The 14,308-nt window shown below is 44.0% G+C and overlaps 1 protein-coding gene across 2 annotated transcripts in view; it reads left to right on the forward strand.

The window, feature by feature from the left end:
* Positions 1–2,072: 2,072 nt before the first annotated feature.
* Positions 2,073–14,308, forward strand: part of LOC117087717 (zinc finger protein 267) — a 43,141-nt gene continuing 30,905 nt past the window's right edge. Inside the window, exons 1-2 of one of the 2 annotated variants that reach the window (XM_033218267.1) lie at positions 2,073–2,591; positions 8,762–8,858. Coding sequence is in view for 1 of the 2 variants with exons in the window: in XM_033218266.1 (XP_033074157.1) it covers positions 2,589–2,591 (3 nt within the window). In the remaining variant the exon portion in view is untranslated. The remainder of the gene's footprint in view (positions 2,592–8,761; positions 8,859–14,308) is intronic. The other variant, XM_033218266.1, reaches the window with a different exon arrangement.

The following is a 14,308-nucleotide window of genomic DNA, read 5'->3' on the forward strand; positions in this document are numbered from 1 at the left end:
ATGATGAATAACAGTAGTTGTAATTGCTGACATGTTTAGTTTATGTATTTATTATTTGTAATGTTCTACAATTTACTTTTAGTAATATACACATTAATTGTGTCATAAATATCAGGACCTCAAAACACCCCACCTAATGAGTGATTCTCACCTATGAACCTATGGCTGCCCACCTGCTAGTGCAGGTCCTCTCACCACTCCACCCTCAGAGCTTCGATCTGTCTGGTCAATCTTTTGGTACGATGAAGTAGCTGAAGCAGTCATATGGTCTGATTGTGGTCTTGGCAAATAGCTTAAATTGTTAGAAATCAAAGACTGACTTTAAGACGTACTCAGCTGTTTGGCTAAATTGTAGCAGGAGAAAATGTCTTCTCAGCAGATATACCTTTGTGTGTCTTGCTTTCAGAGTAAAAGGTTGTTTCAGGCATAGTAGTTTGAGTTAATCTGTATTGAAAATCATCAACAGCCTACAAATACTGAAAGGGGACAAAAATAATTTGCAGACATATTGAGTCTATTATAAGTGCTTTCAAATCTCTCCTATAAGAGATGAAAAATACAATGTTAGGCCTTGATTTCTTAAACCAGCCTTCGGCCATTTCCCCAAATTATTCTAAATGTTTCCAAGACATTTCAGAAGCATTCTCTGGTGGGGATTATTTCCAATTGTGAAGAGTACTAGAAGGACGAGAATCAAAAGGAATCTTTCTTCTATTGCAGAAGAGTCAATCTCCACGATTTCAAAGTCCTAGAGAAGCTGCTTGAGTTGTGAGGTCCATAGAAGTGCATGGTCTTTGGAGTCAGACAAAGTTGATCCTGAGTTTCAGTCCAGCCGCTTAGTAGGCCCTAACGACTCCCGCGGTGCTGTCACAAGCAGTGCTGCCTTTGGGAGCCCCTAACCTCCTGCTTTTTCTCCCCTCAGTGTGGGAAAGGGGTTTGGTCAGCCAGTGGTGTCAGCAGCCCCACCCCATACCCATTATCTACACCTAATCTGGTGGCAGAGAGGCCACAGAGTATAGCGACTGGAACTGGGTGTCAGGGTGAGAGGCAGCCGGCCCCAGGCCCAGTCAAGTGCATGGAATCCTGATTGTCAGCAATCAGGGATCTTTCTGCTTTGGGGAGGGAAGTATTTGTTCCACGCGTCTCACTGAATAAGGCACAGAGCCTAATCTGTCCCAACTGGAAGTTTAACCAAGCTAGATGGGGGCCGAGGGCCCTGGCCCAGTCTGACACCCACCTCCTCTCCCACCTTCTACTCAGTGGGAAGACTAGGAGAATCTGAAAGCAGAGGTGCTGCAGCGCCACTAGCTCCAAGACTTCAGAAAAACGGGGATAGGGCATTCTGGCAGGTCAAGGCAGACAGAATACTTGAGCTCAGGAGTTGGAGAACTGACTACTAACCTGTAGCCCCAGCTACTTGGGAGGCTAAGGTGGAAGGATCGCTTGAGCTCAGGAGATCGAGACAAGCCTGGGCAACATGCTGAAACCTTATCTCTACAAAAAATACAAAAATCAGCCGGGCATGGTGGCATGTGCCTGTAGTCCCAGCTACTCAGGAGGCTGAGGTGGGAAGATTGCTTGAGCCCAGGAGGCTGCAGTGAGTCATGATTGCACCACTGCACCAGCGTGGGCAATAGAGTGAGACCCTGTCTCAAAACAAAAACAAAAACCAGAGGTAGGGCTGGCGAGTCCATGGCCACTGAGCCTGAGCCAGCAGGGCCCAGAGGAACTGAGCTCCCAGCCCTGTCGCTGCCAAGGACCCTTCTTCCCTGAGCTTGAAGGGATTGAGAAGGAGAGACAGACGGACAGTCAGCGGCCCCCTTGCCAGTGATGCAGACTCCAGGAGATGGGGGCAGAGTTATAGATTAGAAGAAGAGGCCAGCCCCTCTTCCACGTTCCACCACCGCCCACAACATCCTCCTGGGACCCCAGCCTGCATGCCCCTATAAGATGCTTTTGTATTGGTTCAGTGTATGTATCATGCAAAGGCCTAACTGAAAACACGTGAATGAAGTGTACAGTCTCCTCTTCCCAGCTGAGGGGCCCCTTCCCACAGTGGCGTTAGCAGTGGGGTACAGTGTGGTACGGGATGAGGGTCTTTCTTGCTTTAAAGGTGTCTAAATGTACTTCTTCTTAATTAGCTAATAAGATGTCTTATACAAGCAGAACCAGGTAAGGGAAAGAGCAAGTGCATTTCAAGTCGCAGCTCACCCCTTAGTTAGCTGTAATACCCGCAGCAGGCGGCCCCACCTCAATGAGCCAGTCTCCCTTTCAAAAAAATAAAAAATAAAAATAAAAAAACTAATAATGAGGGGGCGGGGCATGGAGCTTTATCCAATCAGGGGCGCTGGAATGGAAACCATCCAATCAGGAGTGAAGCCGGAGAGCAGGGGCGGCTTCCGGGATTTGGCGGGGGCCTTTGTCGGCTCCAGTTAGAGGTCGGGTCTCCTCACCACGGCCCTGAGTCTTTCGTTCTGCAAGGCCCAGGCGGCTTCACGTTCTGAGAAAAAACAGCCTCTGTTGTTCTGTGACCTGCAGGCACTGGGAGATCCGTAGCTAAGACGCCAGAGCATCCCGGAAGCTGGGAAATGGTGAGTGTGCGGGGTCGGGGGTCCCCAGAGCGGGGAAAGGGGTGGTCGGAAGCGGCGAGAACCCGCTATAGGGGCACCCGGGCCTCCCCGCAGTCAGCTCCGGGGTCTGGTCCCCGAGTCCCAGCGGGCGCAGCTCGGCCCTCGGTCTCCTCCGCTGCAAGATGGCGGCCAGGCCGGCAGCCGGGACCCCTCGCGTCCTGTCCCGTCCGGTCCCGTCCCGACCCCGCAGAGCGACCTCGGCCCTGGCCAGAGCCCTCTCTGGGCGGCTCCGCGCCGCAGCCCCGCGTCTCTCCCAGATTGTGCGGTGAGGACGGGAGCGTCTCAGGGGAGACCCAGGTTCGGTGTGTGGTTCGTGTGTGGGGAGAAACTGTGCCCCGTGGGGTCCTCAGTCACTCCTTTCTCCTATTAAGAATTAAAGGGAGTCACTGTTAAAACGTTGAAGAATTTGAGCAAATAGCGATTTGTGACGTGGGAAACCTGCAGTCCTGGTTTGTGGTTCGGAGGTCCCCACAGGGGCTTGAAGGAAATGTTTTTTATAAGGTGCGTGAGTAAGCGGACCAAATTAAATAACCGATGGGTTACAGTTCTGTAGTTGCCTTATTTAGACTAGGCAGGTGGAGGTGAATTTTGTGGTTCGTTAAGTCTGAATTTCGTTTTCCCCTAAAGTTGTAATTTACAAGAAATGCATGTGAGTTTGGTTTTGGTTTTTCTCCCTAGAAACCTGGGGCACTATAACCACTTCCGTATAATCGCCTGCTCGTTAATCATCTTAACACTGCCCAGGGGAACTGGTTTTCCCCTGCGGTTTCCTAACGTGTGTGGCACGCAGAGTCTCAAATCCACCACTATGTTCTCCCAGTCTAACTGGGCTTGCAGTAAAATATTAAATTTCCAGTTCCTTCACGACATTTCCAAAGGCTAACTTCCCCTCTCCAATTCACAACATTATTAACTACTGGTCATTTACTGTACATTTCAGACAGAGTATTTTATTCATTAATTATGATTTCACAGAGCAGTAGTTGACACTTTTTTAAAGATTTGTGTTATTTTGGTATACATTTCACGTGAGAGGAAAGCAGAGAATAAAAAAGTCCCTGACACTCCACTGCAAAAAAATCTTTGTGCCTCTTTTTCATTCATCTTCCCTAGGCACAGATACGTTATCATAAAGAATGTCTTTTGACTTGAGGTTTTTGCACAGGGCCCTGTATAGCCACCCTCTATCCAATCTTTTCCTGTTCCTGAATTTCAGAACTGTCTGGGATGACTCAAGATGCCCACAGTGGCCATGTCTCTTGAACATGGAGGTTGAATGAGCCGCTTATTAGTAGAACCGACAGTAGAATAATGGCGAGAGTTACTTCGTATGAAATTGTTTGGGCAACTGCTCGTAGTGCTCCGATTAGTGCGTAGTTTGAATTTGATGCCCACCCTGATCATAAAATGGAGTAAACAGCTAGGCTAGATGTAGCTAGAATGAATAAAAGTCCTAGGTTGAGGTTAATTAGGGAGTTGGGTATGGGGAGGGGTATTCATAGGAGGAGGGCAATGGAAAAGGCTAGGGCTGGTGCAATAATATAGAGGGTTCTACTAATTGGTGAATTACATAGTTTCATCAAAACATCGGTTTCTTTTTTTTGTAGGGTGAAGAAGTTATGACAGTGGATATCTTTGTTTTTTATCCTCTTGTTTGGATGATGAGTTTATTTTTTATTTTTTGCTTTTTGGAGACAGGATCTCCCCTCTGTCACCCAGACTGAAGTGCAGTGGTGTGATTACAGCTCACTCAACCTCCTGGGCTCAAGTGATTCTCCCACCTCAGCCTTCCTAGTTCCTAGTAGCTGGGACTTACAGGAGTGCTCCACCATGCCTGGCTATTTTGTTTTTTCTTTTTGTAGAGATGTGGGTCTCACTGTGTTGCCCCCAGAGTGGTCTCAAACTCCTGGGCTCAAGCGATCCTCCTGCCTTGGCCTCCCAAAGTGCTGGGATAACAGACATGAGCCACCATGCCTGGCCTTGGATGTGCGGCTTTAATGCCGAACTTAGCACCTACTAGAATTGTTTATATATATTTACTAAATGATCTGTTATCATGGAAATAAGTAAGTGGCCTATTTATTGTCTGAAAGGGATAGATACTTTTGTATTTTCTGTTGAGGTATAAATTATAAAGGCATTTCAGTTTCCTTTATTCTATAAACACTGTTTGAGTAGTTTTGCTTTCTTCAAACACTGGGCATTTTCTCATTGAATACTAATTGAATAACCCTGATTGGGAAGCAGAAGCCTGAGCTCAGTGAGTGCAAACTAACCCAGTCTTGAGCCTGCAAGAAGAGGTCACTGAAGCCCAGTTAGTTCTTCCAGGGGAGTTTCCCCTGCACATGTCCCAGCCTGCTCACCCCAATCATGGAAGAAGCCCTTTGTACTGAGAAGCTACAGAGCCCTGGAAAGCTGAAAGCTGAAAATCCACAGAAAGAGGCAGTTAGGGTTGGGAGGCTCTTTCTGAGGATAGAAATTGTTGTCCTGGTTTTGGTTTTTCTCCCTGGAAACCCAGGACACTACAACCACTTCCGTATAATTGCCTACTCATTAATCATTTTAACACTGCCCTTGACAACTAGTTTTTCCCCTGTGTTTTCCTAACATGTGGCATGCAGAGTCTCAAATCTCTGCCACACTGTATTCCCCCAGACTAACTTGAGGCTTGCAGTAAAATATTAAGTTTCCAGTTCCTTCCCCACATTTTATTTGATTTTGTCAAATAAAACCAATTCAGGTTTAGGTAAGAAGTTCCTTAATTCTAAAGGAGTATTGCAACAGGGGGGAAGCACCAGCTGTAAGATCTTTGTGGATCTCAAAGGTTAGGCAGACAAAGACTTTCTTTCACAGGGAGGAGCAAACAAGCTCAGAAGGTAGGAGGGGAAGGGCAGGATTAAGATGCCAATATCAGATTCTAGATCAGAGAATGTTTCACTCTGATGTCAGCCTGTTCTTAGGAGGGGCTTAGGGAGGGGTTGAATGTTGACCAGGCTGTGGATGTGTCAAAGTCCAGCAACTTGGAGAAAAATATGAAGTTTGGTTAAGTAGTTTATTCTGAACACTGAAGACAGAACTGTTCAGCTGAGTCAGAAGGGGAATTTGGAGAGTCTGTGGCTTTGTGATGACTAAATCAGGGAGCATCATCGAAGTCATAATAGGGTGGTTTTTTGCAGTAAGCTGTTCTTGGAGAACACAAAAGATGGGGGATTTCTTTAATCACAGCTATTTACCAGGTTACTATTCCTATCTTTTCCCACTGCTTTTTTTTGTCCTATATGTATTTATCTCATTTGGCTGTTCTGAACTGTATCCTTATGATAACCTGATAAACATAAGTAACGTGATTTGCTGAGTTATTTGAATGATCTTTGAAATGATTGAACTTAAGGATAGGGTTATGGGTGCCCTTGATTTACAGGCAGTAGCTTGGAAGTATAGATAGTGCTCCAGGCATTGTGACTGGCATCTGAAGTGGGGGCAGTGTTGTGGGACAGAGCCCAGAACTTGTGGGGCCTGTGCTGACTCTGCGTGGTGTCAGAATTAAGTTGTTGGCACCCAGTTGATGCTGGAGGATTGGTTGGTGTTCAGCAAACTCTACACATTTGGTGTCAGAAGACAGACCTCACAGAGGCCTGGGTTGGAGAGAGACTCCCAAGTGTCTGGGGGAAGGGAGGCTCTGTTCTGCACACAGGTTGCCCCACTGTGCATTGTCCTTTGATTCCAGGTCTCCTGCTAGAGTGAGAGGGACTGAAGACTGAGAGGAAAGGTGTTCTGAGAAGAGACCCCCTCCCCCACCCAGCTCCTACTACATGATTCCCACCCACTCCTGAACATACCAACTAGGCATTGACATGTCCCCGTCCCTCCCGGGAGAAGGCTTGACCATCAGGAATTACATCCACAGCACCTTTGCTTCCAGTTTCCTGCCAAAAACCCACTCAGGTGCCTGAGGACTCCTGGCTTGTTGTAATCCTAGACACTGAATCTGTAGCAGCGGCCTGGTTTCTCCATCAAACTAGGCTTGTGGACCATCCCGTCATAATCTCATCTGCCTGCATGGACCCAGGAATATGTCAGAGCATAGCCCCACCTAGGCCAGTATCTGTAGCACAAACCAGTCCTTCCACCAACTTGGTACTACCCCCTGCTCATGGTTCGATAGCACCTTCCTCTCTTCTGCCTTTTACTTCCCCACAAGCCCCTTCTTTATGTGTACCCAGTGTTCCCAAGGTCACCCCACAGATGCCTGAATCCAGCACCTGTTGGAACTCAGATGTCCATGAGCTCAAGACCATGGCCCTAGACTTGGCTGTTGTAAGAGCAAATACAAATTAGAAATACATACAAGACTTAATCCTTCTTGAAAATAAGGAAAGAAATTTTTGTCTCTTTTTTTCTTAAAGCATTTATTTTAGAAAACTTTCATATGTAAATTATTTTTCTGTTTTACAATTTGTCTAAATCACTCTAACAGCTAAATAGGTCATTTGTCAGTCTTTTTGACTCAGTACTGCCTTTCTCTAAATGTAAATAGCAAAGAAGATAGAGCCGTGTCCCACAGTTTCTCTAGGAGAGCAGGCATCTGGCTCCAAGTTGCAAATCTGCCGGTCACGAAGACATGAAGTTTATTTTTCCTTTGACTGTAGCCAGTTAAAAAACACAGATGGCCTCCCAATTCCCAGGTGAATTTAGAATGAACTCTATCTGACGAATGGTGCTGTCAGGTCTTCTATTGAGGACTAATTATGGTGACTTTTCACCAGTGGGTGTTTTTCTAATCTCTTAGCAGGTTGCCTATCATGTCCTTTACATTCTGGGCTAATTATGTCACAAGAGTTTTCTTTCTTTTCTACCACTATGAATAGTTTTTCTGGGGTTGGGGATGATTTTATGATTTTCTTCTTCATTATATTTTTCAAACATTGCCCAGAATTACCATACAGAATATAAACCTGTAAGGTGTCTGTAAGACTTCACTCCAGAGGGTCCTTTCCCTCTTTGATTTCTGTTCACAACCCACAATTGTGCAGCACAGTGCCCATTGCTCCCAAAATCTGCAGGCAGAATGGTCTGTCTGCTTACTTGGGATCTTCAGTCCCTTCTAGAACCATTTGACTAGATTTCTACAAAAATAAGTTCACAGGGCATCAGTCAGCCATTCCAGCTCTGTCTTTCCATGCCCCTGGCATCTTCAGACCTGAAACTGATTCAGAGACCATGGGGGCTGGAAACCAACCAGGCCCACACACATGCATTGAGTAGGCCTGAGAATCTCAACATTCCCCTCATCCTCTTGCCCAAATGCCCATGAATGTGCAGAAGGCGCATGCCACTTCCCTGCCCCTCCAACACCTAAATCTGCAGCTGTGAATTCTGAACCCAGGTCCTGGGGTTCTCCAGGATGTGTGAGAGCAGCCTTCCTGAGGGGCTGTCTCCTCTAGTTTTCTTCACAGCAACACCCAAGAATGCAGAGCCAGGTTGATCCCACCTGGAGTCTGCACATAAAGGCTGGTCGCCACCTGGGATCCACAAGACAGGGCCAGACTTTGGACTCAGGATATATAGAAAATCCAGGGGACATTTTCTGCATTGTGAGAGATCAACATGGACTTTGTAAAGCCCTACTTTTGGAATGAGGCCTTCAGAGTTTTCAAGACCTTGTCCAGTGAACTACGACAGTTTTGTGAAGGGTTCCTTTTTATAAACAGAATTTCGTGGCAGAATTTGTAAGTGTAAAGCAGCACCTTAGCAGAGGGAGGGAGCCATGAGTGAAGCTGCGCCTACCTGTGAGCTGTGTTACTGGAGTAGGGTAATCTTGTTCTTTCTTGTACCTAAGAGTTAGCTGATCAGGTATAGGTAATAACATATCTGGATCCTGGATCTGTGGCCCTACGATGACAACTCAATTTTCTATTCTGGTTCCACAAGGACAACTTGAGTCTTTCCTACCTGAATCACTACTGGGTTTTCATCACACAGTTACAGGGACTATCTCACCAGCACCTAGGGGTTCTTGAGACACTTGGTTATATCCTGTGCAGGCAGGGGACAGGCTGACAATGGGCTAATCTTGCTTCTGTCTCAGAGGGAGAGGAATGAGTCATCAGGGTTTGTTTCTCTTTTAACAGAAGGAATCTCCTTATTTGGTATCCAAGTGGGAGTTGCTCCAGTTTTCTAATGTGTGGGTGAAATACAAGGAGGAGGCCTGGAGACTCATACTGATAGGTAAACCAATTGCTTCCATCTCATATGGCCACTAGGAAAACAGATGCAGCAGCCGTAGTCCCTACCATCCAGGAACTTTCAGTCTAGGGCAGATGGATAATGGTTGAATTCAACATCATGTGGTCAGGAGCAAGAACAGAGGTGTACAGGGAGCTTGGGCTTGGTTTGGGACACTGCCCTTATGTTGACCTTGTGAGTTCTGATGTCACCACCTGAAGGGCCACCCATGGACAAAAGAGTTGTTATTATAATGATTATTTATATTGCTTTTTTCTTGTTAAAGATAATTATGTAGCTACTAATATAATTTTCCTAGAAAGCCCTATGCCTTTTTGTTAAATTGCTTGTTGTTGCATGTTACAAAATAGAATGAAGCTTAAACTATTAAAACAAGGCAAACCATGGGAGTCAAGTTCTTGTTGGTCAGACTTAAGAAAGACAACTGAAAATAAAGCAGCAATGTAGAGACGAGAAGTCTAGCCCAGCCTCTGCCCCAGTCCTGCCCAAATCCACCCTCTTCTGAGCCTGGTCGAGGTCTGTCCCTACCCTGGAGCCTCCCCTCATAGAACTGACTAGAGGAGATCAGACTTCAGGATGGCTGCTGCTGCCATCTTTTCAGAGGTGGTGCTCACAATTTCCCCAAACCCAAAAGCAGGTAAATGGGAGTAAAGGACTCACTGTTTCAAGATTATTTGAAAATTAAATTTTTTTCTTATTGAAACCAGTACCTCTAGAAACATTCCACCTGGCAACCTCTTTTTCATTTCTGCAGATCCAGTAGTTGCTCTACAAGTTGTAACAAAGTCAGTGTAAAGATAAAAAGAGAATAATGAGAAATTCTGTTTCTTCTTCTTTTTTTTTTTTTGAGACCGAATCTCACTCTGTTGCCCAGGCTGGAATAGTGTCGCAATCTCGGCTTACACAACCTCAGCCTTCCCGGTTCAGGTAATTCTCTGCCTTAGCCTCCCAAGTAACTGGGATTACAGGTGTGCCACCAAGCCCAGCTGATTTTTGTATTTTTAGTAGAGACAGGGTTTCACAATGTTGACCAGGCTGGTCTTGAACTCCTGACCTCAAGTGATCCACCCACCTTGGCCTCACAGAGTGCTGGGATTACAGGCAGGAGCCATCACGCCCAGTGGAAAAAATTCTTCTGAACTAAACTTGACCCCTTCCTTTCTGTATCCCTCCCATCTGTCTATAGTTAGCTTTTATAGTGAAAGGGAAACAAGAAGAAATAGAAAGCCCGGGCCATTATCTAAATCCTGCTGGGAATTATGGGATATTCAGGACCCACATCCCAGAGGTTTATGTGGCTTAACTCACACCATGTGACATTCCCAGCACAGTGCATACTGTGAGCACATAGTACAAGCTCAATAAACACTGCTTTAATGCATGTATTCATGCTGTTTTCCAAATGCTGACTTAGACATAACTGTCTTCTGCAGTCTCTGTATCTGTAGACTTTAAATGGCTGACAAAGAATGTGATCTTTCAGGACAGTGATTGGTGGTCCTTGCTGTGAACGAAAAGTTTTTTTTGTTGTTGTTTTGTTTTTGTTTTTGTTTTTTTAAGATGGAGTCTCGCTCTGTCACCCAGGCTGGAGTGCAGTGGTGCGATCTTGGCTCACTGCAAGCTCCGCCTCCTGGGTTCACGCCATTGTCCTGCCTCAGCCTCCCGAGTAGCTGGAACTACAGGCGCCCGCTACCATGCCCGGCTAATTTTTTGTATTTTTAGTAGAGATGGGGTTTCACTGTGTTAGCCAGGATGGTCTCGATCTCCTGACCTTGTGATCCGCCCGTCTCGGCCTTCCAAAGTGCTGAGATTACAGGTGTGAGCCACCGTGGCCGGCCCAAAAAGTATTTTTGTTGTGATTAGAGTATTGGGTGTAAGGGACTCTGTGCTGTGTCTGCTTCCTCTAGCTGAGTGCTATTGATAATGGGTCTAGGAGGAGCAACATCAGCATTGACAGGGGACTTGTTAAAGAAGCCAGTTCATGGAAACTTGTCAAACCTGCAGAATCACATTACTTAGAGGGGGCTCAGAATACCAAATGATATGTATGCATATTGAACCTTGAGAGGAATGCTTAGCTAAGTGATTCTCAGCCCGGGCTTCTAAGTAGGGTCACATGGCCAGTTTGAAGAACTATGGTCACCTGTATCTTCCCCCACAGATTGTTTTTTATGATTATATTATGCTTTACTTTTCCCCTCCACCCATATCACAGCAATGATTATGGGCCTGTCTGTGCATCAGCACTGATACCAACTTGTCTTATTACAGATAATGCTAACTTCATTTACTTGGTTCAGGTGCCCTCTGCCAGAATCCTTCACTATAATCATTTTTCTCTTTGTCTTTAATGAGTATCTAGGAGGGAGGATTGACTGAGTGTGTGTATAAACCATCACATTTAATCCAGAGACTCCCATTTCTTTTTGGTTTCCCTGTGTTTGTAGCTTTCTTTGCAGAGTGAAGGCTCTCACATTTGTTGACAGGAGATAACAGCTTTTAAGACTGGAAGTTCTGAAACAGGTCTCAGTATTGTAGGTTTCCATTTTATTTCATCTCATGTCACAAGCATATGCTTATTTATTCTTTATATTTTCAGAGAAAGAATAAAAATTAACATATAACAAATATATCTATTGTCTTAAAATTCTGAGATATGTAATAGCACATATAATAAATATAACAAAAACTTGAAAAAAAATACCAGACTCAGAAATGAGCTTTTACTTTATTTCATTGTATGTATTAGTCTTTATAAAGTTTTGTTAAAAACACACAAAAAAGGCATCATCCACAGAGTTTTATAGTTTTTATACAATTTAAAACATTTTTAAATTTTATTTACACAGAAATATTCTCTTACTTTTAATGTGTATATAGTTACCATTTCTCTGTGTGTGTGTGTGTGTGTGTGTGTGCGCGCGCGCGCGCACATGCACATAAGATGAAAGCATTATTTGGTCACTATTGTGTGGCTGGTTTCTTGTTTTCATTATTCAGTTATGAAATCTTCTCTGAACATTGTTAAGGTTGTCTCTGTATATTGACTGGTAGGTCCCTTTGAGATAAATTCTAAATCAGATAAACTGAGGCAAAATACAAACTTTACTATGTAGCAAATATTTGGAAAATAATTTTTATATAAGAGGAAGAATATTTTTCTCATAGATTATTATTTTTTATTATTATACTTTAAGTTCTAGGGTACATGTGCGCAATGTGCAGGTTTGTTACATATGTATACATGTGCCATGGTGGTGTGCTGCACCCACTAACTCGTCATTTACATTAGGTATATCTCCTAATGCTATCCTTCCCCCCTCCCCACTCCCCACAATAGGCCCCAGTGTGTGATGTTTCCCTTCCTGTGTCCGAGTGATCTCATTGTTGAATGCCCACCTATGAGTGAGAACATGTGGTGTTTGGTTTTCTGTTCTTGCGATAGTTTGCTGAGAATGATGGTTTCCAGCTACATCCATGACTCTGCAAAGGACACGAACTCATCCTTTTTTATGGCTGCATAGTATTCCATGGTGTGTATGTGCCACATTTTCTTAATCCAGTCTGTCACTGATGGACATTTGGGTTGATTCCAAGTCTTTGCTATTGTGAATAGTGCTGCAATAAACATACGTGTGCATGTGTCTTTATAGCAGCATGATTTATAATCCTTTGGGTATATCCCCAGTAATGGGATGGCTGGGTCAAATGGTATTTCTGGTTCTAGATCCTTGAGGAATTGCCACACCGTTTTCCACAATGGATGAACTAGTTTACAGTCCCACCAACAGTGTAAAAGTGTTCCTATTTCTCCACATCCTCTCCAGCACCTGTTGTTTCCTGACTTTTTAATGATTGCCATTCTGACTGGTGTGAGATGGTATCTCATTGTGGTTTTGATTTGCATTTCTCTGATGGTGAGTGATGATGAGCATTTTTTCATGTGTCTGTTGGCTGTATGAATGACTTCTTTTGAGAAGTGTCTGTTCATATCCTTTGCCCACTTTTTGATGGGGTTGTTTTCTTCTTGTAAATTTGTTTGAGTTCTTTGTAGATTCTGGATATTAGCCCTTTGTCAGATGAGTAGATTGCAAAAATTTTCTCCCATTCTGTAGGTTGTCTGATGGTAGTTTCTTTTGCTGTGCAGAAGCTCTTTAGTTTAATGAGATCCCATTTGTCAATTTTGGCTTTTATTGCCGTTGCTTTTGGTGTTTTAGACATGAAGTCCTTGCCCATGCCTATATCCTGAATGTTATTACCTAGGTTTTCTTCTAGGGTTTTTATGGTTTAGGTCTAACATTTAAGTCTCTAATCCATCTTGAATTAATTTTCATATAAGGAGTAAGGAAAGGATTCAGTTTCAGCTTTCTACTTATGACTAGTCAATTTTCCCAGCACCATTTATTAAATAGGGAATCCTTTCTCCATTTCTTGTTTATATCAGGTTTGTCAAAGATCAGAGGACTGTAGATGTGTGGTATTATTTCTGAGGACTCTGTTCTGTTCCATTGTGCTATATATCTCTGTTTTGGTACCAGTACCATGCTGTTTTGGTTACTGTGGCCTTGTAGTATAGTTTGAAGTCAGGTAGCATGATGCCTCCAGCGTTGTTCTTTTGACTTAGGATTGTCTTGGCAATGCAGGGTCTTTTTTGGTTCCATATGAACTTTAGAGCAGTTTTTTCCAATTCTGTGAAGAAAGTCATTGGTAGCTTAATGGGGATGGCATTGAATCTCTAAATTACCTTGGGCAGTATGGCCATTTTCGCAATATTGATTCTTCCTATCCATGAGCATGGTATGTTCTTCCATTTGTTTGTGTCCTCTTTGATTTCACTGAGCAGTGGTTTGTAGTTCTCCTTGAAGAGGTCCTTTACATCCCTTGTAAGTTGGATTCCTAGGTATTTTATTCTCTTTGAAGGTATTGTGAATGGGAGTTCATTCATGATTTGGCTCTCGGTTTGTCTGTTACTGGTGTATAAGAATGCTTGTGATTTTTGCACATTAATTTTGTATCCTGAGACTTTGCTGAAGTTGCTTATCAGCTTAAGGAGATTTTGGACTGAGACGATGGGGTTTTCTAAATATACAATCATGTCATTTGCAAACAGGGACAGTTTGACTTCTTCTTTTCCTAACCGAATACCCTTTATTTCTTTCTCTTGCCTGATTGCCCTAGCCAGAACTTCCAACACTATGTTGAATAGGAGTGGTGAGAGAGGGCGTCCTGTCTTGTGCCAGTTTTCAAAGGGAATGCTTACAGTTTTTGCCCATTCAGTATGATATTGGCTGTGGGTTTGTCATAAATAGCTCTTATTATTTTGAGATACGTTCCATCAATACTGAATTTATTGAGAGTATTTAGCATGAAGGGCTGTTGAATTTTGTGAAAGGCCTTATCTGCATCTATTGAGGTAATCATGTGGTTTTTGT

Source organism: Trachypithecus francoisi, unplaced genomic scaffold (genome assembly GCF_009764315.1).
Source record: "Trachypithecus francoisi isolate TF-2019V2 unplaced genomic scaffold, Tfra_2.0 Lachesis_group10, whole genome shotgun sequence".
Taxonomy (NCBI): domain Eukaryota; kingdom Metazoa; phylum Chordata; class Mammalia; order Primates; family Cercopithecidae; genus Trachypithecus; species Trachypithecus francoisi.